Below are 20,366 nucleotides of genomic sequence, written 5' to 3' on the forward strand. Positions count from 1 at the left end.
CGGCCCTGAGTTTGCGTCTCACATTCGTCGAATGAGCGCGCACTCCACTCTTAACCGCGTTTTGTCGTAAGCAAGGGGCAGGCCGAGTCGATTACAGTGTACATTCGGAGTCGAAAAGGGGCAGAGCGGGCGCGCGCCTGTGTGTCGGCGGTGAAACAAGGAAGGCGCGACGCACGTCGTCGGGGAAGACGTAGTGTCGAGAGGAGCTGGCGAGGAAGTTGCGAGGGAGGAGGTGTCGATGTAAGAGGAAGGAGAAGGCGACCAGACAGTCAAGGGAATAGAAAGGAGGAAACAAAAAAGTAGGATGGGGAAGGAGCAACCGGTCGGACTAGCGAAAAAGCCTGGACGGCAAGAATGGAGAAAGCGGGAAGAGCACCAGATCAGATCAGGGCCACACTGTAGTTACTTGCCGACTTTTTTTGGAGAACCACCCGGGGAGGTCGTACTGCCTCGCAGCTGTTGACACGAGCTCCAGGGGCGCGGCTGGTGTCTGACGCAGGGCAGGGCACGTTGGAAAGGGAAAAGATGGGGAAAAGTCAAGGCCCGAAAAATTTGGACGGAGCACTGACCAACAGATGCACCTGCCGCTAATAGCGGTTAGTCGAAGTGGTGGCAAGGGAAAAATTGGAGCTAAAACAAAGCCACCAAAGGAAGGCGCGAACAAGCGTCACCAGACGCACAACCTCGAAAACGAAACATGGATCTCAGACAGAAACCGGGGAGCTTGAGAGCTAAATGGCGCAGCTCAGGAGAAGCACGGTCGCTGGGAACGGGTGAGCGAAGACGTGACGCTGTCGTAGAGGAAATATATGTACGAATTATTGGGCTTGAGCAATCTAATCTGAGATGAAGCGACCGCAAAGCATAGAGCCACGGTAGATGAGGCGATGACGGGGAAAGGGCAGGAGAGTGGCAGAAAAAGAAGGTTCGGCAAGGGCGAATGGTGGGCGAGCTGACGCAGGGGCCCGAGCTGGACGGCAAGGGAGCCAGGGCTGTTTGGTTGCTTTTGGTTTGGGGAACGGCAGAGCTGATTGACGACGAGGCGCAAACGACACAGGACAATAGTCACGACGAGATCGAATAATAGTCACAATGCGAGAGGGTATCAGCTCAGATGGAATAGGTTGGAATAGTGCAAGATGCACCCAGCAGTCAGCAGAGGACAGAGACGGACTAAAAAGCTCAGATGGCACTTGCCTGCCTCGCCGACCAACAAGAACTGACGGAGCTAGTAGATGAAGCAATCGCCTCCTTCCCCTTTCAGTTCTTTCTTTATGATAAGTACGACACATGCGGCGCAACAAGGTGAGGAGTAGGAGAAGGAGCGGATTGCGAGGAGGAGAAAAGAGGAGACGGAGGCACGAATGTGGAGAAACTCGATCGCCTGCAGAAGGCGCAACCGTGCGGAAGAGTATGTCGTACTTGCACCTATGCTTTTGCAGTAATACGTGCTTTCGGCCGCTTTTGTTATAGCGCTTTCCGCGAGCAGCAAACAGGAAACCAGACGCAGGCCAGGCGCGTTTGCATGCAACGCGTTCGTCGTACAATATCTAGACGGGCGATGCAGAGGCCTCGTCGTGATGGCACTGAGCGACATTGGGTCCCTGACGCACGTGCTTACTGGACAGACACGCTGGTCGCCGGTCGCGTGGAGAGAGGCAGTTGGAAATGTGGGCCTCCAAAGCTGAGTAGCTAAGAGCTGTGTTAGCATGTGTGAGACCTGTCTATGGGTAAGAGGGGCGCTAGGGCACGTCGATTAGCGAGGCCACTGGCCACAGGCAACGGCCCGCCGTGTTTCAGCGTCACAGAGCCTACTATTCGGTTATTGGTGCTCATGTTCGCTGCATAATTATTGGCCGGTCATGTTTGCTGGATTGATGTTCAGGTCACATAGGACAATATCACGGCCAAATACATCGACCATTGCTACCTCCGTGAAAGAAATCGCACCAGACGATCATGCCTCGTGAATCTGTCGCTCACTGTCGATTCGGTTGCACCGACAGCCTTACGCTGTATGGCCACGAGTCCAGCAACGGTGTCAATGTTGTACGGGGGCGTTTTACAGTATAGCAGTGATTCGGGATCGCTCTCCAAGACGTGTCCATCAGTTCGTCCTCTGCGTCGTCGAGTCAAGCCACAAGAAAGTTGCGGTCTGGATGTATCTTACATGCACAGGCGGTTTAGATGTGCCAACTAAAAAATCCATCCCCATTGTTGTGTATGTCTTATGCCGAATATCGCGCATATCCTCAAGTTTGATAGACGGAAGCTACCTGCCAACAAAAGCGGCCAATTCATTCCTGAATGACTGTCAATGCTCGTGAACAACATCGCTTTCGAGATGTGACTGCAGTCAGTTTACGGGCAGGGATGCTATCATGGTTTTCTCTCATCTCATGCCATTTGGCCGTCTGTTGTGTCTTGTCAGCATGTCGACATCGACAGGCAAAATCTGCCAGTGTCTTGTCACGCATTTTCGGCGACCAAATCCAGTAATGCCGACGGCGAAACCTCCCCGCTGACGTCCCCTAAAATCGGAGACTGAGTACCCACCAAGAAGCCCACGACAGGCCTGAATCATGGACAGGCCGGTTCGGAGCCGATAGCGTCTTCACCCAAAGCTTCTCGTCGTCTGCCAAGCCGATTCCTGTCCAAGCTACGAAGTATGTTGTCTTGTTTGTATTGTTGCAACTGCAACTGTCATCGGTGTGGGTTGGGCCGACTCTTGTTCTCTCTAAAAGAACACGATGACATGAACCCCCATAAGTGATTACATGTCAAGAACACATCTACCCAACGGTCGCGTGCAATGTGTGCGGCAAGGCTGGATCCGATTCGGCGGACATGTGTTGTTGTTCGCGGCAGCGCAATCGGTGCCTCGTCGGCTTGAGGCCGCTGTTGGGAGTTAGGAAAGAAAAATCGAAAAAAAACAAGTAAATAAATAAAAATCATTTCTACGATGTACTCGGTATCAACCGCTCTCATTTGCTTGCCCAGTGGCGGAGGACGGGGTATTGTCCTCCTTCAGAGACTGCTGACAGCGGTCATCGGTCATACGAGCCAGGCCAACCCCAGTCCCTGGGGCCTGCAACCACGCCTCAGAGGAATTGGCCGGACCCAGTCCGGCAATGACGGCATCGCATCCCCAGGCGCACGGGTGGCGGAAGCAACGACGCGGCAGCGCACAAGCGCTAGACCGACGGGGATCAGCAGGACCAGAAAAGCAACTCGTAGAATTTTTTTTTTTCTTGTTCTTTTCTTTTTTGTGACTCGCGTTCGATCCGCTCCCGCTCCATCCTGCGTCGTCTTGATCGTCGACTGGAAGAAGAGCTGCCGGCAGATATCCGTTCGGAGTTTCGCCGTGAGAAGACCTCGCCGCTGTTTTCTTTTCTTTTATTTGTTCGTTTCGCTCTTTAATTTTTACTTTTCAGTTGTGTTTGTTCGTTTCGACTCACTCAATCCATACCCCAGTCCGGGGTTTCACTATTATTCAACTCCTTTTCGATGCTTGGAATCTGACTTAGTCCTTCACTTTACTTCGAAGCTCGACAGGCCAGGCTGCCTTTACGGTCCACGGATCCGAATATCGACCACCATTGCAGTACTCTCTTGTTCATTGCGATACATGGACGCCAGCCGCACCCGGCTGCATACATACATATGGAACTGGCCGGATGCACACCGTTGCATCACGACATCCACAAGTTTACTGGCATAGTTTACTGTATTTTCTGAACAAGCATACCTCCTCCCACCATGGCCATCGGCGTTGCCAAGATGACGCGGCAGCAGTCCGCCGCGGAAAAGGCATTGTACGACCAAACCGACCTGCTGCCGAAAAAGAAGCTCGTCATTGTCTTTGCGACCCTCGCCCTGACGCTGCTGATCACGTTTATCGACCAGAACGGCATCAGTGTCACCCTCCCGACCATTGCCCGCGACCTCGACGCCCAAAACACCATTTCTTGGGCCGGCACTGCGTCTCTGATCGCCAACACCACCTTCCAGATGCTCTACGGCCGCCTGTCCGACATTTTTGGCCGCAAGCGCGTGTACCTGGCCGCCGTCGGCTGCCTGGCACTCGCCGACTTGCTGTGCGGCCTCTCGCGCAACGGACCCATGCTGTATGTGTTTCGGGGCGTGGCCGGCATTGGCGGCGGCGGCGTGACGAACCTCAGCATGATTATCGTGTCGGACGTTGTGTCCCTCGAGCAGCGCGGCTTCTACCAGGGCATCATTGGTGCGTGTGTCGGCCTCGGCAACTTGGCGGGTCCGTTCTTGGCGGCCGGCCTCACGGCCCGGACGACGTGGCGCGCCTTTTTTTACCTGCTGGCACCACTGGGCGTGGTCGTCGGGTGCGTGGCGGCGTACATGCTGCCGTCCAACCCGCCCCAGGGCGGCCTGCGCGAGAACGCGCGCAAGATTGACTACTGGGGCCTGTTGTCGGCGTCGGCGGCCGTGATCCTCGTGCTGATCCCCGTGAGCGGCGGCGGTTCGTACTTCCGGTGGGACTCGCCCATGGTGATTAGCATGCTGGTGATTGGGGCGCTGCTGTTTGTGTTTTTTATTGTCGTGGAGCTGCGCATCGCTCAGCTGCCCATGATGCCAAGTATGGTCCCAGACGATGCCCATTACAAAAGCCGACGCTGACGCTAACTTTATTAGTGCAAATCTTCAAGAGCCATGTCATCACGGTGCTCATGGTCCAGAGCTTTCTGCTGGGTGCCGTGTACCAGATCTCGCTCTACTACTTGCCGCTGTTTCTCCAAAACGCACGGGGCTACACCATTATCGAATCGGCCGCGTTCGTGTCCGCCATGGTCCTGGTGCAGTCGTCGTGCTCCATCCTGTCGGGCCAGTACCTGTCGCGCATCAAACGCTACGGCGAAGTCATCTGGTGCGGCTTTGCTTGCTGGACGCTGTACGTGACCCTAGCCGTCCCAACCCCTTCTCACCGTCCAATGCCAACGTTCTCTTGCTGCCCATACTAACGTTGCCTGCAGCGGCGCCGGCCTCATGCTCCTCAACACACGCACCACCAGTGTTGCCGCCATCGTCGTGCCGCTCATGCTGGTGGGCGCCGGCCTCGGCATGACCCTCCAGCCCACGCTCGTCGCCCTCCAGGCCCACACCACCAAGGCCCGCCGCGCCGTCATCATCTCGGTGCGCAACTTTTTTCGCGCCACCGGCGGCGCCGTCGGTCTGGCCGTGGCGGCGGCCGTCCTGCAGGCGGCCCTGCGGGCGCACCTGCCCGTCGAGTACGCCTATCTGGCCAACAACGCCTTTTACCTGCCCACCAGCTTCGCGAGCACCGCCGCGCGGGAGGCGGTCCTGGACGCCTACATGGCCGCCAGCCATGCCGTCTTCCTGCTGCAGGTGCCCCTCATCGGCCTCTGTTTGCTGGTGTGCATCTTTGTCAAAGACAAAGGTCTGGAGCCCACGGACGTGCGCGAGGCCAAGAAGAAGGCGGCGCAAGAGGGTGCGACGGGGAGCGACGCCCACGGTGGAGTGGTCCCGGTGCCGGTCGCGACAAGAGACGGCAGTGCCAGTGCCGATCTCGAAGCCAACGAGGCCGACTCGGACGAGACGCCACCGTCCGGCGAAGACAGCGATCGGGCTGCTGGCCACGATCGGCCGGGCAGCGAGAAGAGAAGCCTGCACGACGGGTCTGTACAACAATCAGTATCCAAGGGCGAAACGTCGTGAGGCTGTTTCGTCTCCCTCTCCCACGTTTTCTGCTGTTTCACTTCATTCAAAAAGCAAAAAGCATATAGCATGACAAGCGTATTACATGCACAGCGTAACCATGTAGAGCGTCATAATAAGATACAATTGTTTTTTTTTTGTCGTAACAGGAAATGCCGACAGAGGAGAGATACAGAAAAAATGCCGAAACCAAAGGGGAGAGAAGAGATACATGTACATGAGATTGTCCGCAGGAGTGTCGCAAAGCGGATGCCGCGGTGGCTGTCTGTCCAGGGACCTCGGCGGTCTTACAGCTGGATCCGGCCCCGCGAAAAGACGAGCGACAACCACCCCAGAATCAGGCACAGCCCGCCCACCGGCGTCACGGGCCCCAGAGCCTTGAACCGCTCCGGGTCGAGCACCAGCGCGTAGATGCTGCCGCTGAACAGGGTCATGCCCGTCGCGAAAAGTGACGAGGCCACCGGGTGGCCCCGCGCCGCCAGCATCGCCACAGAGTGCGCCAGCTGGTAGTGCGCCGCCGTCGACCACGTCGCCAGCTTGGCCGGGTCGCTGACGCGGTTCTTGAGCCCGTGCGCGCCAAACGCGCCAAGGGCGACGGCCGTGGCGCCGTACAGGGCGCCAACACGCCAGAAGAACATGCTGGCCATGGCGAGGTGGCGGAGGTGCTGCTGCTGTTGGCGCTGTTGGCGCTGTGGAAGACGCGAGGGACCGCCGGGCGCAGGTTCGGAGTGCACAGAGATGAGGAGCGGCGTTTCTTCGTCCCTGGTGTTGATGTTGTGAACGACGACGGACATTGAGGGTGCGGGGTTTGTTGGACGTTGTACGGCTTTTTCTTTCTTTCTTTCTTTCTTTTCGACGGACGAATTCGTCAAAGGACAATATCATGAATAGCTCAAAGGTCTGTTTCGGAAGCTCGATCCGCCCCGCTTGTTGTCCACTTTCGACGCTAAACAGCCGATTTGTGTCGGTTTCCGAACTCGCTTTGCTGCATATTGGTTTAAGGCGAGGTTGAACGGCGAACGTCAAAATCACGACGACGGTTTTCGTGCTTATCGTTGTTCTCTTTTTAGAGTGTTGCGACCAACATAGACAGCATACCTTCATAACTGCTGAGTCGTACAGCCGGCTTCCGTCATAAGCACGCTTCCTGCACGTAATTTGCGCAGCCATGTCGACCAGCCCTAGCTTCGCCTGCTTCAGCAGGCAAGGCGAGAAACTATGCACAGTGTCGTGGCACACATATCTGGTTCAACTGTGCAGACTTTGTGACAGAATGGGACTCGTCGACATCGTTTGCAGGTCTTCATGCTCATCGAGGTTTGTCGCGCTTTACAATTAGTACAGGCCATATCCGTGCTGTCTACCGCGATTCTCTTGTAAGAGTACAACTTAACGAAGCAATCCCTGTAACCCACTATCTTTCGTTGGCATATGTCGCGACAGATGCAACAGAAATGCTCAGTAAAGAGAAATCGGCAACAAGCAGAAGGAGATGCACGTAACGAACAGCCAAGGCGTCCATGACAAGCAGCATGTCAGGCACCCGCAGAACGGTTTACACCGTCTTTTGTTTGTGACGGCTACGGGGGCTATGCAACGATATGCTGCCAATATTCGCTCTCCGATGTGAGACGGTGATGGCTGATACGATACGGAGATTCTGCAGTCGACAGGCTGTGAAACTATGCAATCTGCAACCATACGACATACAGACGGCAAAGCCTGCTATCTGCACAACGTCTGTCGTCAACTGCAGACAAGTCATCAGGAGGCTGCTTTCCTCTTTCAGGCACATTTTCTCGCTCGCACATCATTACGTAGTGCTGTCGCCCGCTGCAGTTAGATTTCGGCATTGTCGTCATGTCGGCTCGGGGAACCAGGTGAGGTCATCCCGACGACGATCGCCGATGGGTTTATCTGGTCCTGTTGGTCAGTGCGTCTAGGTGACAATACGAAGAGCCCAGGGCGCGCGGTCGATGAGGAAATGACCGAAATAAATGAAATGAGGCACGAAAGCATATATGCACAGTTTGGGCAGCGATCTTCAGTGCGTATTTGGGCACCAACAACGCTAACCTGGCCAGCGGATCTAGCCTCGAATAGTGTAAGTAGCCGCGACGGGCAGCGCCGGTTGGGCATGGTTGGGGGTGCTATTCGCGTGGTGGGTGCACACAGCAGGCAAAGAGGCAAAGAGTGACCTGGATACACGGCCCTCTCGGTCGTGTCGGTCCCCCTGATATGCAGGCCTAGAGGCGGAGAATGCAGCCCGTGGCAGGTACTCATGTGTTATGTTTGGGGGGGCTTTAAAAAAAAATAAGAGAAAAAAAATAAAGATAAAGAAAGCGAGGTAAAAGCGCGGAAAAGAGCCACACATCACCGCCAGCCAGTGAAGCCGGATGGGGCGGACAGCAGTCTCTGCTGCTCCTTCTGTCAGTGGACAAGCCGCCAAGTGTCGCCCTACTTTCGCTGGCACAGTCTGGGCCAACCATTTCCAAATCCCCACTTTCCCCTCGCAACACTGCCGCTCCTGTTCCCTGACGGGCCTCACAGTCCTGTCTGGCTCCTTCCTGTCTTCTGCACTTGTCTCGCCGCCTCAAAATCTTGATTGGCTCTAATTTGATGCGGGACAGCTGCAACGCCCGTTGGCTCTTTCCCTGGCAAACCTGGGACAGCTCGAACTGAAAAATCAAAAGACGGACCCACTGTGTCGGCTGACTTGGTGTTGTCCAGCCCCAGACAGAATTGGCCTAGCCCTCACGGACTGGTTCAACGCTAGGAACCTTTAGCAGAGCGGCCCGCCCTAGTCCACCCATATTTCCTTCAACAGCCGTTGAGAGTCGAGACGTCCTTCCAAAGAGTCAACCAGTCGCGACTTCCTGACTTGATGTTCAGCCTCCCTACATCAAGGGCAAGAACGATAGACAAAGTCAGCCTGGCGGCTTGCTCTATCTTGAAGAGGAAATATTTGTTGGTTGATTTGATTTGATTTGTTTTGTTGGGGACTTTTCCCCCAAAAGATCGCTCGTAATGACCAAACGTCGAAACGCATTCTCTCATAATGACTTTCGGCATCGCAGAGACACACATCTTGTCCGCAACTCTTCCCTCTCATTTCATCACACCTCGACACCCACTGTGGGGACCAACACCGACAGCGTGTCTCGGATTTGGCCATCTCATTCAGAGCCATCATCAGCTCTGTTGCCTGGCTGATTGTCTCCTTTTCAGGTCTGTGATAGCCGGCCTGGACAACTCCATGCCGCACACTCTGCAGGACAATACAAAGCCCAGTCGCGGCTCACTGCCCCCCATTCTTTGACGGCTCACTGCCGATCATTGCCTCCCATCCCCAAACCGGACAAAGTGCGAAGCGAACCGAGGAAGCTTTGAATTCAAAGGGGGAAAAAAAGGAAACACAAAAAGAAGAAATCACCGCCTGGAACGGGGTCTCGGCGCCGCAATTTGTGCCTGGATGCGGGTTGGGGAGGTTTCTTGAGTGCCACAGTGTGCATACTATCCTCCTTCGACATACGACGCTGTGGCCCGCCTTGCGTCCAATAAGTTTGACATACAGAATAGTGACTCCGTTCAACATACGTGAGCCTGAAAGCGAGAATGCTTCCGCAAGCCGCGGTGCATGATCCTTCGACTGACTGTAAGACACCAGCTGTGTTGTGCTCGCACCGCTGACCGATTTGCGAACAGAATTGCCAACCCCCTTGCCGCTGTTGAGTCTCTTTTTTGATACTGCATGGCAGCTTTACGCCGCATAAACACCAACAGCCCATGTATGAGATATGTAGTATGTTAGAGAGCAGCAGTCCTAGAACGAAACACACCAACAAGACAGAGAACAGAGTGTGCCCTGTACAAGCCTTTCATTGCGGCATTACTTTTGCACCACGAAAAATGATGCGACCTAAAAGACCTCAGAGACATGACTGACCAGCAACAATCTGCTCCAGAAGAGCACGAAGAGTCTACATCATAAACCGCCCTCTTGGTGGAGACGCCTTCTTGACATCGTCGAATGAGATGCGAGCCAAGGCGACATACCTCTTTTTCCTTCGGCCTCCATCCCCTTGTCGTCGGGCAAACAGCTGGAGGCAGAAAAGGCACCGCCCAGTGCATACGGGTGATGACATGCTACAACCTACACACCTTCAGCACCTGGACCACCTCACATCCTCACACCCACCCTTACACGACCTGATGTGTCCTGCAACTGGCAATATTGTGACCCCTGCAACCCTCAAATCGGGGATGCGAATCCACACACCGGTTTGACTAGCGGCCTTCCTTTGCATTTCCCAATTAAAGGATGAAAATATATTTCTTTTTCCACTGCGGACAGGAGCAACTTTCTGGTCATCCACAAAACGCCAGACCGGACAAAGGCACCATGCGGCTCAGCCAAACGAAGTCCCATTATGTCTGCCCGCTCATGCTTGCACATCGTGTCTGTCACTTCACAACTCGCATGCCACGCAGGCACACATATTTACGACATACAACCACGACTAGTTTCTTCTTCTCCGCTATTCCTCCTCTTCCCCCCAAATGTTTCCTTCTCGCTGTCCTCTCCGCTTCTGCTACTTTTTCTTTGATCACTGATCTCCTTTACATCTTCCCCCCACATATGCACACACACAAGCGTATGATACTCACCTTCTCCTTCTACTTGTGCTTTTCTGCGTGTCTGTAAACCTCGTCGATTCCGATTATTTATTTGGTCTCTGCCCCGTCTTTTTTCTGAGCTGCTCAAATGTGTCACCGCATCCACATAAACAACCCTGCCCAAATCCAACGACTACTTGTCCGATCGATCCTTTTTCTTCTTTAGACTCTGTCCTGCCGGCTTTGTCGCCTCGTTCCATCCTCTCGTTTTCATTCCCAACTCCGCTCTCGCCTTAACATCCCCATTAAGAACTGCCTCGTTATTTCTCGCCTCATTCATCCTCAATACACCACCCACGCGCAGAACAGCACCTTATTCTGTCCGTCTTCATTCCTCATCACTGCCATATCATGGCCAGCCGGAATAGTAATCAAACTTTCCATGGACTCACGGCTGGCGTTCCGACAACTACCCTGACTGAGGTATGACGCACGATCTCTTGCTGTTCTGCCATGGACCTGTCTGACAGAACATAGGACTTTTCTTATGACGGCGCGGTAGCTCAACCGCCGCCGTTAAAGCGGTCAAAAACGTCTCGGCCTGTTCACCACTTGCAGTCGCCTACCTCTGTCGACATGGCCCCCTCTTTGAGCTCGCCCTATTCCGTCGTACCAAGTATGGGTTCGCAGCCCCATGCCTTGGCTCGGAGACACTTCTCGCAGCCTCATATACTGTCCTACATGTCAAGTCCAAGAGGCACCCATGACCTCGCAGATATGGGCTTCGACGGTATCGGCATGGAGCCAGCACACTACCTGCGCACCAGAGGCATCTATGAAGACCCAGGGCAGATCCCCGTCTCGACCAGCGAGAAAATGCAATCTGTCCCAGCCGGGCATCTTCAAACGGATTTTAGCACCATGAACAACGCCACAGCTCTGCACTCTCTCCCGTCCAGTTGCGGGTCTCTCACGGAAGACACGACCTTTGACACGGCCTTGAGCGGGCACCACAGCGACCGCTACAGTGACAACATGTCGGCTCCTCTTCAAATGGCGCACGCTGACTCCCAAGGCTCATTCCTGGACCCATTTGGCTACGCCGCCGGATCGTCGCTTGCCATGAGCTACAGCAAGAGTGTGGGAACGGAGGGCTCTCTGGCCAATTCATACTGTGTCAGCGATGACGATGTTCGCGGCATCGGCTCCAGATATTTCTCTGCGGGCCAAGCAAGCCACGACTTGGAAGCGTCTCCTGGCCCTACCTATTCGCTGGAGGCTGCACAGGCTATGGAAAGAAGCGACACTCACAACAGCTACTCGTCTCTGGGCCTGAACCCTGCTGATGCGGCAACCTTTGCGTTGGCGGACTACACCGGCCCCCAACACGTTTCTGCGGACATGGAGCGATCGGTCTCTGGCACCAGCGCCAGGTCCAACACGTCTCTCCGTATGCGCGCGAAATCATCTCTGCGCCGGCAACTGGACAACGCCAGCAAGATTCAAATCCAGCCAAAGATGGCCGCGCTCACGAGGCCTGTTGTGCCCTCGCGCCACTCGTCCTCCGACTCGGTCATGGAGACTGCCAGCGGCACCAGTGCAAAGGTAGAAATCACCAAAGCCAAGCGCGAGCGGCCCAAGTCACAGAAGCTCTTTTGTGACCTTTGCACTCTGTGCCCGGAAGGGTTCAGAGGCGATCACGAGCTTCGGCGGCACAAGCTTTCGAAACACTCCACCACCGTGAAGAAGTGGCGTTGCCGTGACCCGCACATGGACGGTATCGAGTCGTCCATCACTGCCACCCGGCCGCTCAGTGATTGCAAGCACTGCAAGCAGGGCAAGGCTTACGGTATGTACTACAACGCGGCCGCCCACCTCCGTCGCGCGCACTTCAAGCGGAAGACGTCGCGCAAGCGCTCCAGTGCGGCATCAGCCGTGGACAGCAGCGCCAGCAACCCAGACGCAGACGGTGATGGAGGCTGGCCTCCGATGCACGCTCTGAAAAAATGGATGGTAGAAATAACCATCACCGAAGACCAGGTCACCTCTGTGACCGAGGCAGGCGATGCGGACGAAGAAGAGGAGGATAGCTTCAACGAAGTTCAGGACCTGCAGGCAAGCGAGGACGTCACTGGAAATATGGACGCCTCGACTGGTACAGACATGGGCGACATTCCGAACTACACCTACTTCGGCATGGGCATGGGCCTCGCGTTCCCACAAGCGTTCCCACAAGATGCAGTCACGGCCTTGGCCGTCGCCGCCGGCGGAGACGCAGCTGGCCTCAAAAATGTTCATTCGGCCAAACTTCAGGCTGAAATGCCGAGACTCGACCAGTCGGCCATGTACACTCAGGCCAGCGGTCTCGTGTCGTCTGCGCACTTTCTCGAGTCGCAGTCCAACTCAAGCTACCTGCTCCGCGAAATGTCGGGTCTCGAATCGTCCTGGTTTATGAGCAGTCCCTCGGGTACCACCATCACCCAAGGAACTGCACACCCGTTCCTGTCTGAGCAGCATCAACTTGACGCGACGGCGTTTGGTTATTCCCAGCAGTATGCTCCTAGCGATCCGCTCGAGTTTGACTTAGTGCCTCTCGGTGGTTCGATTTAAGGAGTCGTACTTTTTAACCTTTTTTTCGTCAACCTTTTTTTTTTTTTTGGCTGAGAAGTTTCCCAGTCGGAGGTGGCTTTTTTTGTTTTCCTCTGAACAGTTTTTATTTCTTCAAGTCGACTTGTTCCTTTCCTGCACCCCCCCCCCCCCCAAAAAAAACTCCCCAAACGGCACGACCAACCAAAAAAAAAAGCTCGCAACATATCTCGTTATTATGGATTGTGCACGATAACAGTCATCTGCGATACCATCCCTATTCCCCATACAAACCGACCATCCTGGAACGGATCGTCGGCCAAGTAGTGTGGAGATGTTTGCTTTTCTTTTCATTTCTTTTCTCTTCGTCCCTGTTTTATTGATGACCTTTGACGATTTCTTGATATTTTGTTCTCTATCTTGTCACTTCCTTATTCTGTTGCTTTTGTCATAGTTTGATGTCTGTTTTGTTCTCTGACAACTGTCTTCTGTCTTTTGTTTCTTGGACTCTCTTGTCCAGACCCTCACGTCATCGGGTTCAGATGTGTGGGTTACGTTTTCCTTACCTCGTTTTGGTCGATGTTTTTTTCCAGAATCAGCGTCGGATGGACTATGAACGTACATCCGAACGTGATCAGGGAACGGCCAACGTTTTTATTCGGGCCCAAGTTTTCTCCCACAACCTTGTCTCTTTCTACCTTTTTATATCACGGGAACACACCTCAGCAGGACGTTTTGCAGACAAAATGGGCTGACGAGGTGAGTGGCCTTGCATGTTCGTTCTCGTCTTAGGGTAACTAGGGATTTTTACCTGCAAGACGAGAGTCAAGCAGCAGCAAGCCGGGAAAGAAACGTTCCGGCAGCTATGGTTCCCAAAACCGAGTTTACTCAAAGAGGGTACAAGGAGAGGGAGAGTCATATGGTGCTTCGCTTCTTAGTTTGAGCAAGGTGTTGGGTTGCCACAGCAAGACGAGTTTCAGCAGGCGTCGAAACCGACTCGCAGTTGCGTCTTGGAAGCAGTGGCTCTATTTGTCTGTTACTTTTTATTCATTCTGTTTTGTTATCTTTGCTTTTGTTTTGAGTTTTGTTTGGTTTATTGACACGTGTAACGACTTATGTGTTTTCACTATGGCGCTTGTTGACTTATGGGCGTCTCGTCAAGGCGACAGAACAACGGGCATTTGGGCTGGGAAGAGAAGTTGATCTCTCCCATGATGTTCCAGAATGGCGTTCGCTGCTACTTGGCCTTGGTCTGGACAAGTATATATTGATTTTGATCTTTTACTTGCAATTTATATTTTCTTATTACTTTATCGCTAATTTTATTTCTTTTGTGTACTCATTTAATATTTACAATTTGATCTTTTTATTAATATGATAGTGTGTATTTATTTGAGTAAATAAAAGGATACATCCATAGACATTATCACCGCTTCCATTTTTTGTAAAGTAATGGTTCTATTAAAAAAGTTGAATAAACAGAAAAATCGTCACGATGTAAGTCAGCCTTATGTCTATGGTGAATAGAATTTTGTTTCAGCTTCAAGCGAGACGAGGCTAACTCAAGTGCGACGTAGTACATTTATGCGCCGTAATACTGTTTTGTTGTCTGGTCCCGACGTACGGAGCTGCCCCTCCCCAAAAGCCGCACACCGCAAAATCAACAGCTAAAAGCTGAACTACAGCACCTCCGGTGGCGGAAAAAAAAGTTTGGCGCAGCAGTCCATTGGAAAGTGCCGCGCGTGACTCACGCTCTGTTACAGAAGAGCTCTTGGGAAAATTTTAGCTGCAGCCGTGCCTGTTTCGGCGGGGCCCAAGTCACTGGTCAATTGGCGATGGGGCATTTTGTGTTAAGAATCATCCCATCTCCGTTTCCGGGCTCTTTTTTGGGCGTTTTTTTTTTCTCTCTTCACCATATACCCACCACCAGGACCACCATTGAGCCAGACTGCACAGACTGCGCATCATGGCCGCGCCAGCACCACCAGATCCGACAATTGACCTCCATTGGGGGGAGTTTCGTGGAGGTAAGCGCTCGTCTTGTGGCTGAAGCGGCTCCGTACTCGGCTGCCGGCACTTTTGGCTGACACATTGTGTTTTTTGTCTTATTTCTTCACGTCTAGCGATCCACGACATCTTCGCCGCCAATGCCAAGAAGCACCCCGACCGGGAGTGCGTCGTCGAGACCAAGAGCTCCCAGAGCAACGAGCGGTCCTTTACCTACCGGCAGATCAACGCAGCCGCCAACCGGCTCGCCCACCACCTGCTGGCCCACGGCTGCCAGATTGGCGATGTCGCCATGATCTACGCCTACCGCGGCGTCGACCTCGTGGTGGCCTACATGGGCGCGCTCAAGGCGGGCGCGACCGTCAGCGTCATCGACCCCCAGTACCCCGCGGAGCGCCAGAAGGTGCTGCTCGACATTGCGCGCCCCCGGTTTCTGGTCTGCATCGACAAGGCCAACCGCGAGTCGGGGCCCCTGTCGGCGCCGGTCCTCGAGTTTGTCGCGACGACGCTTGACCTCAAATCGTTCATCCCGGCGCTGCAGCTGTGCGACGACGGCGAGCTGCGCGGCGGCGTGCGCGCCGACGCGGCCGACACGACCGACGGCGGCAAGGACACACTGGACCCGGCGACCTACAGCAGCGAAGACCCGTCGGGCGTCGACGTCGGCCCTGAGGCGGCGCCCACGCTGTCGTACACGAGCGGCTCCGAGGGCCGGCCCAAGGGCGTGCTGGGCCGCCACTTCTCGCTGACGCACTACTTCCCGTGGATGGCCGAGCGGTTCAGGCTGTCGGACCAGGACCGCTTCACGATGCTGTCGGGCATTGCGCACGACCCGATCCAGCGCGACATCTTCACGCCGCTGTTCCTGGGCGCCAAGATCATCATCCCGCCCGTCGAGGTCATTGCCTACGAGCTGCTGGCCGAGTGGATGAAGGAGAGCCGCGTGACCGTGACGCACCTGACGCCGGCCATGGGCCAGATTCTCGTCGGCGGCGCCACCGCGCGCATCGGCGCGCTGCGCAACGCCTTCTTCGTCGGCGACCAGCTGACCAAGAAGGACACCACCAAGCTGCGCAACCTGGCCAGCGGCGCCAACGTCATCAACCTCTACGGCTCCACCGAGAGCCAGCGCGCCGTGTCGTACCTGCGCATCCCCAGCAAGAACGAGGACCCGGACGTGCTCGACCGCTTCCCGGACATCATCCCCGTGGGCCAGGGCATGCAGAACGTGCAGCTGCTCGTCGTCGACCGCGACGATCCCACGCGCCTCTGCGACGTGGGCGAGCAGGGCGAGCTGTTCCTGCGGGCCGGCGGCCTCGCCCGCGGCTACCTGGGCAGCGACGAGACGACGCAGGCGCTCAACCGCGCCAAGTTTGTGGCCAACTGGTTCGTCGACCACCCGGACCCGCGCGACCGCCTCTACAAGACGGGCGACCTGGGCCGCCGCCGTCCCGACGGCAGCGTCGAGTGCACCGGCCGCATCGACTCGCAGGTCAAGATCCGCGGCTTCCGCATCGAGCTCGGCGAAATCGACGCCCACCTGTCGCAGCACCCCTTCCTGCGCGAGAACGTCACCCTCGTGCGCCGCGACAAGAACGAGGAGCACACGCTCGTCACCTACTTTGTGCCCGAGACCAAGCGCTGGTTCCAGCACCTCGAGGAGCTCGAGGCCCAGGGCGGCGGCGGCGCAGGCCCCACGCGCTCGCGCACGTCGCGCGCTGCCCTCGACGTGCCGTCGCCCGACGAGTCCATTGGCCAGATGCTGCTGCGCTTCCGCTCGCTGTCCGAGGACACCAAGAAGTTTCTGGCCGGCCGCCTGCCGTCGTACGCCGTGCCCAGCCTCTTTATTCCGCTCGCCCGGATGCCGTTGAGTGAGTACCCCCAAACGATGCCCCCCGGCCCCTCCTTTTGATCCACACAAACCTGACCCATCTAGACCCCAACGGCAAGATCGACAAGGCCGCGCTGCCGTTCCCCGACGAGGCCGACCTCGCCTTCCTGGCCAAGCGCCGCGCGTCTTCCGTCGCCCCCAAGCTCACCGACACCCAGCAGCGCCTCGCCGCCATCTGGGCCGCCGTCATCCCCAACTGCTTTGCCCGCTCGCTGCGGCCCGAGTCCAACTTCTTCGACGTCGGCGGCCACTCCATCCTCGCCCAGCAAATGTTCTTCCGCCTCACCAAGGAGTGGAAGGACATTGACGTGCCCCTGCGCGCCATCTTCCAGCACCCGACCCTCGAGGCCCTGGCCGCCGAGATCGACCGCGCCCAGGACCCCATCGGCCTGCGCCTCGACGCCGTGCCCCTCGAGACCGACGCCCACGCCCAGGACGAGGCCTACGCCGTCGACGCCCGCGAGCTCGCCAGCCAGCTGCCCGCCAGCATCCCCGCCGCGCCCGCCACCTGGGATGCCGCCGCCGCGTCAGGGCGCGCTCCGACCGTGTTCCTGACCGGTGCCACCGGGTTCCTGGGCGCGTACATTGTGCACGAGCTGATCGAGGGGCCGACGCAGGCCAACGTCATTGCGCTCGTCCGTGCCACAGACGCCGCCGCGGGCCTCGCCCGTCTCGAGTCGGTCATGACGGCGTACGGCCTCTGGTCGCCGGCCTGGCGGACCGCCTCGCCCACGCCCCGCGTGCAGGTGGTGGCCGGCGACTTTGCGCAGCCGCAGTTTGGCCTCACCGACGACGTGTGGGCGCAGCTCAGCAGCACCGTCGACGCCGTCATCCACAACGGCGCCCAGGTCAACTGGATGCTGCCGTACTCGGTGCTGCGCGCGGCCAACGTCCTGAGCACCATGACGTGCATCCAGCTCTGCGCCGCGGGCGGCGGCGGCGGCGGCGGCGGCGGCAAGCCCAAGCGCCTCGCCTTTGTCAGCTCCACGTCGGCGCTCGACAACGACCACTTTGTCCAGCAGGCCGCCGGCCCCCACGGCACCCCGCTGCTCGAGACGGACGACCTGGCCGGCAGCCGCAAGGGCCTCGCCACGGGCTACGGCCAGTCCAAGTGGGCCAGCGAGTACTTGTTGCGCGAGGCCGGCCGCCGCGGCCTGGTCGGCGCCATCGTCCGCTCGGGCTACATCACCGGCGACCCCGTCACCGGCACCTCCGTCACGGACGACTTCTTGGTCCGCCTCTGGAAGGGCTGTCTGCAGGTGGGCGCGCGCCCCGACATTGCCAACACCCTCAATGCCGTCCCCGTCACCCAGGTCAACCGCATCGTCGTCGCGGCCGCGTTCTACCTGCCGGCCGCGGCCGACGGCGTCGCCCTGGCCGTCGCCCACGTCACCGGCCACCCGCGCCCCACGCTCAACGACTGGATGGGCGCCCTCGAGGCCTACGGCTACACGGCGCCGCGCGTGCCCTACGCCGACTGGGCCGACCGCGTCAAGGCCTACGTCGACGACGAGGCCAACGCCGTCAACGCCGCCGATGCCGGCCGCGAGTTCGCCCTGCTGCCGCTCTTCCACATGGTCGTCGGCGACCTGCCCGGCAATTCGCTGGCCCCCGAGCTCGACGACCGCCACGCCCAGCGCGCCCTCCAGCTCTACGACGCCGCCTCCACGCCCACCGCCAACGCCGTGCCCCTCGCCACCATGGGCGTCTACCTGGCCTACCTGGTGGCCGCCGGGTTCCTGCCCGCGGCACCGGCCGGCACACAGGCGACGCCCCTGCCGCAGCTCAGCGAGGCGGCTCTGGCGAACATTGCCGCCGGCCGGCTGGGCGGCCGGTCGGCTGCCAATTAGGAAGTAGGCGGTGAGCAGGGCGCATACGAAGACGCCGTGCTCAGCACGCAAGGCAATAAATGCAGGTCTGCATGTACGTGTACAAAAATTTGGGTTTACGGTATGGGAATATAAAATGACACAAGCATGTGCAATTCATCGAAGGTAGTGGCAAGGGCCATGTTCACATGATAGATATATTCACGTTGTTCAAAATGTTGACAATGCGGCCTTTGAGTGACGTTCAAAGACAACATGTAATACAAGGAGAGTGTGCAAGAAGAGAAATCGTGTCAAGGAACAGTACATTTGTTGCATTGTTCATGTCTTGCCAAGTGCAGATTTCAGTATGAATGTATTCTGCCTCTTCCTCAACACGCTCTGTTTCAACAATTCTACCGCGCCCATCACGACCGCCAAAATGTGCGAACTCCTTTACGTGACCATGTACCACACCTGCGGCCACAAGCATCGCTATACGGAGGTCACCAACTGCCCAAAGGCAACGACCATCCGCAAGGACTGTCTCGACCAAATCCGCCCCATGTCGATGGCGGATGAGACGTACGACTGTGTGTGCTTCCGCTGCAAGCGGGAGGAAGAAGTGCTGGCGGCCGCCTCGCAGGACGAGGTCGTGGAAGAAGCCAAGGAGTAAGGACGTAGAATATACGGATTGTTGTGGTGGCTTTGATTCGACACGAAATCAAAAAGGAACGACAATGTAGATTGTACTGGTAGAGCACAAAATGCTTGGTAGATACGATGTTTGCCGTCGAATGATGAAACCGCTGGTTGGTAAGTTTGTCAATAAATCAACTTCTACTCTCCCTGATTACGCTCCACATGTACGCAAAAGTGTGACACTTTGATTCCGAAACAACTTAAGAATCCGTGAAACCCAATACTCTGTTCTTTTTATTAATATGTCGCACAAAAATTACCCGACACAAATTCCACCTAACTGATTTTGTATAGTTTTGAAGCATTGGTATTCCAATGAGTTGCGGTACTGCACTTAGGAGCAAATCAAACGAATCCAACAAAATAGAATAAAGCATTGGTTTGCGGACAATGGAAAGCAATGGACAGCCAACAACAATGGGAACACTGTTAACATGTTTCGTATGGCATAATAAAGATGTTGTTCACAGGGTCTCAAAAAAACATAAAAATAACAAAACAACAAAAGAAACAAACGCCGGTTTAAAACGAGAGAACAACGTGTTTATGTTGTTCAATACATGACATTGTTCAAGTCCACTATCATGACTTTTATAAATAAAGGACCTGCCCGTTGCAATTTCACATTTCGATTTTCAGAATCATCATCAACACTCAAACATTACACATTCACTCTATTAGCCAACCTCCAACCGCCTGCACCGCCTACTTTGCGCTGCAGCCCCGACATCGTACACAACACCTTTCCTGCCAGCCACCAGAAAACACCCGCCATCATGTGTGTCTTGACCACCACGTACTACGTCTACGAGGAGTGCGGCCATAGCACGTGCAAGGTGGCGCGGACCAAGGTGTGTGTGGTGCCGGGCCTGCTGCGGCCGAAGAAGACGTGCCCACAGGAGAAATGCCAGACGGAGTCCAAGGATGTGTGGCTTCATGGTAAGTGCACGACGTGCGCCCCCTGGCGCGAGGAGCCGTAGAGGGCGGGTTGTTTGACTGGTTCGCAGTTGTGCGGCTGTGGCGTAGAGTACATAATGTGTCGAGAG

The 20,366-nt window shown here is 56.1% G+C and overlaps 6 protein-coding genes across 6 annotated transcripts; 5 read left to right on the top strand and 1 right to left on the bottom strand.

Annotated features, from left to right (window-relative positions):
- Positions 1-3,759: 3,759 nt before the first annotated feature.
- On the top strand, positions 3,760-5,709 carry SPSK_03180 (MFS transporter; the record flags this gene model as incomplete). The annotated part of the gene is made up of 3 exons (XM_016730021.1): positions 3,760-4,612; positions 4,669-4,924; positions 5,007-5,709. The coding sequence occupies 3 exons, from the start codon at positions 3,760-3,762 to the stop codon at positions 5,707-5,709; spliced, it is 1,812 nt and encodes a 603-aa protein (XP_016584779.1).
- A 287-nt stretch (positions 5,710-5,996) lies between these two features.
- SPSK_03676 (uncharacterized protein) lies at positions 5,997-6,503 on the bottom strand (the record flags this gene model as incomplete). The annotated part of the gene is made up of 1 exon (XM_016730511.1): positions 5,997-6,503. The coding sequence occupies one exon, from the start codon at positions 6,501-6,503 to the stop codon at positions 5,997-5,999; it is 507 nt and encodes a 168-aa protein (XP_016584780.1).
- A 4,459-nt stretch (positions 6,504-10,962) lies between these two features.
- On the top strand, positions 10,963-12,936 carry SPSK_03172 (uncharacterized protein; the record flags this gene model as incomplete). The annotated part of the gene is made up of 1 exon (XM_016730013.1): positions 10,963-12,936. One exon carries the CDS (start codon positions 10,963-10,965, stop codon positions 12,934-12,936), a length of 1,974 nt encoding a protein of 657 aa, XP_016584781.1.
- Positions 12,937-14,878: 1,942 nt separating this feature from the next.
- On the top strand, positions 14,879-18,660 carry SPSK_02958 (L-aminoadipate-semialdehyde dehydrogenase; the record flags this gene model as incomplete). The annotated part of the gene is made up of 3 exons (XM_016729804.1): positions 14,879-14,939; positions 15,036-16,790; positions 16,856-18,660. The coding sequence occupies 3 exons, from the start codon at positions 14,879-14,881 to the stop codon at positions 18,658-18,660; spliced, it is 3,621 nt and encodes a 1,206-aa protein (XP_016584782.1).
- A 400-nt stretch (positions 18,661-19,060) lies between these two features.
- SPSK_03809 (uncharacterized protein) lies at positions 19,061-19,294 on the top strand (the record flags this gene model as incomplete). The annotated part of the gene is made up of 1 exon (XM_016730641.1): positions 19,061-19,294. One exon carries the CDS (start codon positions 19,061-19,063, stop codon positions 19,292-19,294), a length of 234 nt encoding a protein of 77 aa, XP_016584783.1.
- An 802-nt stretch (positions 19,295-20,096) lies between these two features.
- On the top strand, positions 20,097-20,300 carry SPSK_10995 (translation initiation factor 4A; the record flags this gene model as incomplete). Its single annotated transcript, XM_016737216.1, has 1 exon — positions 20,097-20,300. The coding sequence occupies one exon, from the start codon at positions 20,097-20,099 to the stop codon at positions 20,298-20,300; it is 204 nt and encodes a 67-aa protein (XP_016584784.1).
- Positions 20,301-20,366: the final 66 nt, after the last annotated feature.

The sequence above is a fragment of the Sporothrix schenckii genome, assembly GCF_000961545.1.
Source record: "Sporothrix schenckii 1099-18 chromosome Unknown Cont47, whole genome shotgun sequence".
Lineage (NCBI taxonomy): Eukaryota > Fungi > Ascomycota > Sordariomycetes > Ophiostomatales > Ophiostomataceae > Sporothrix > Sporothrix schenckii.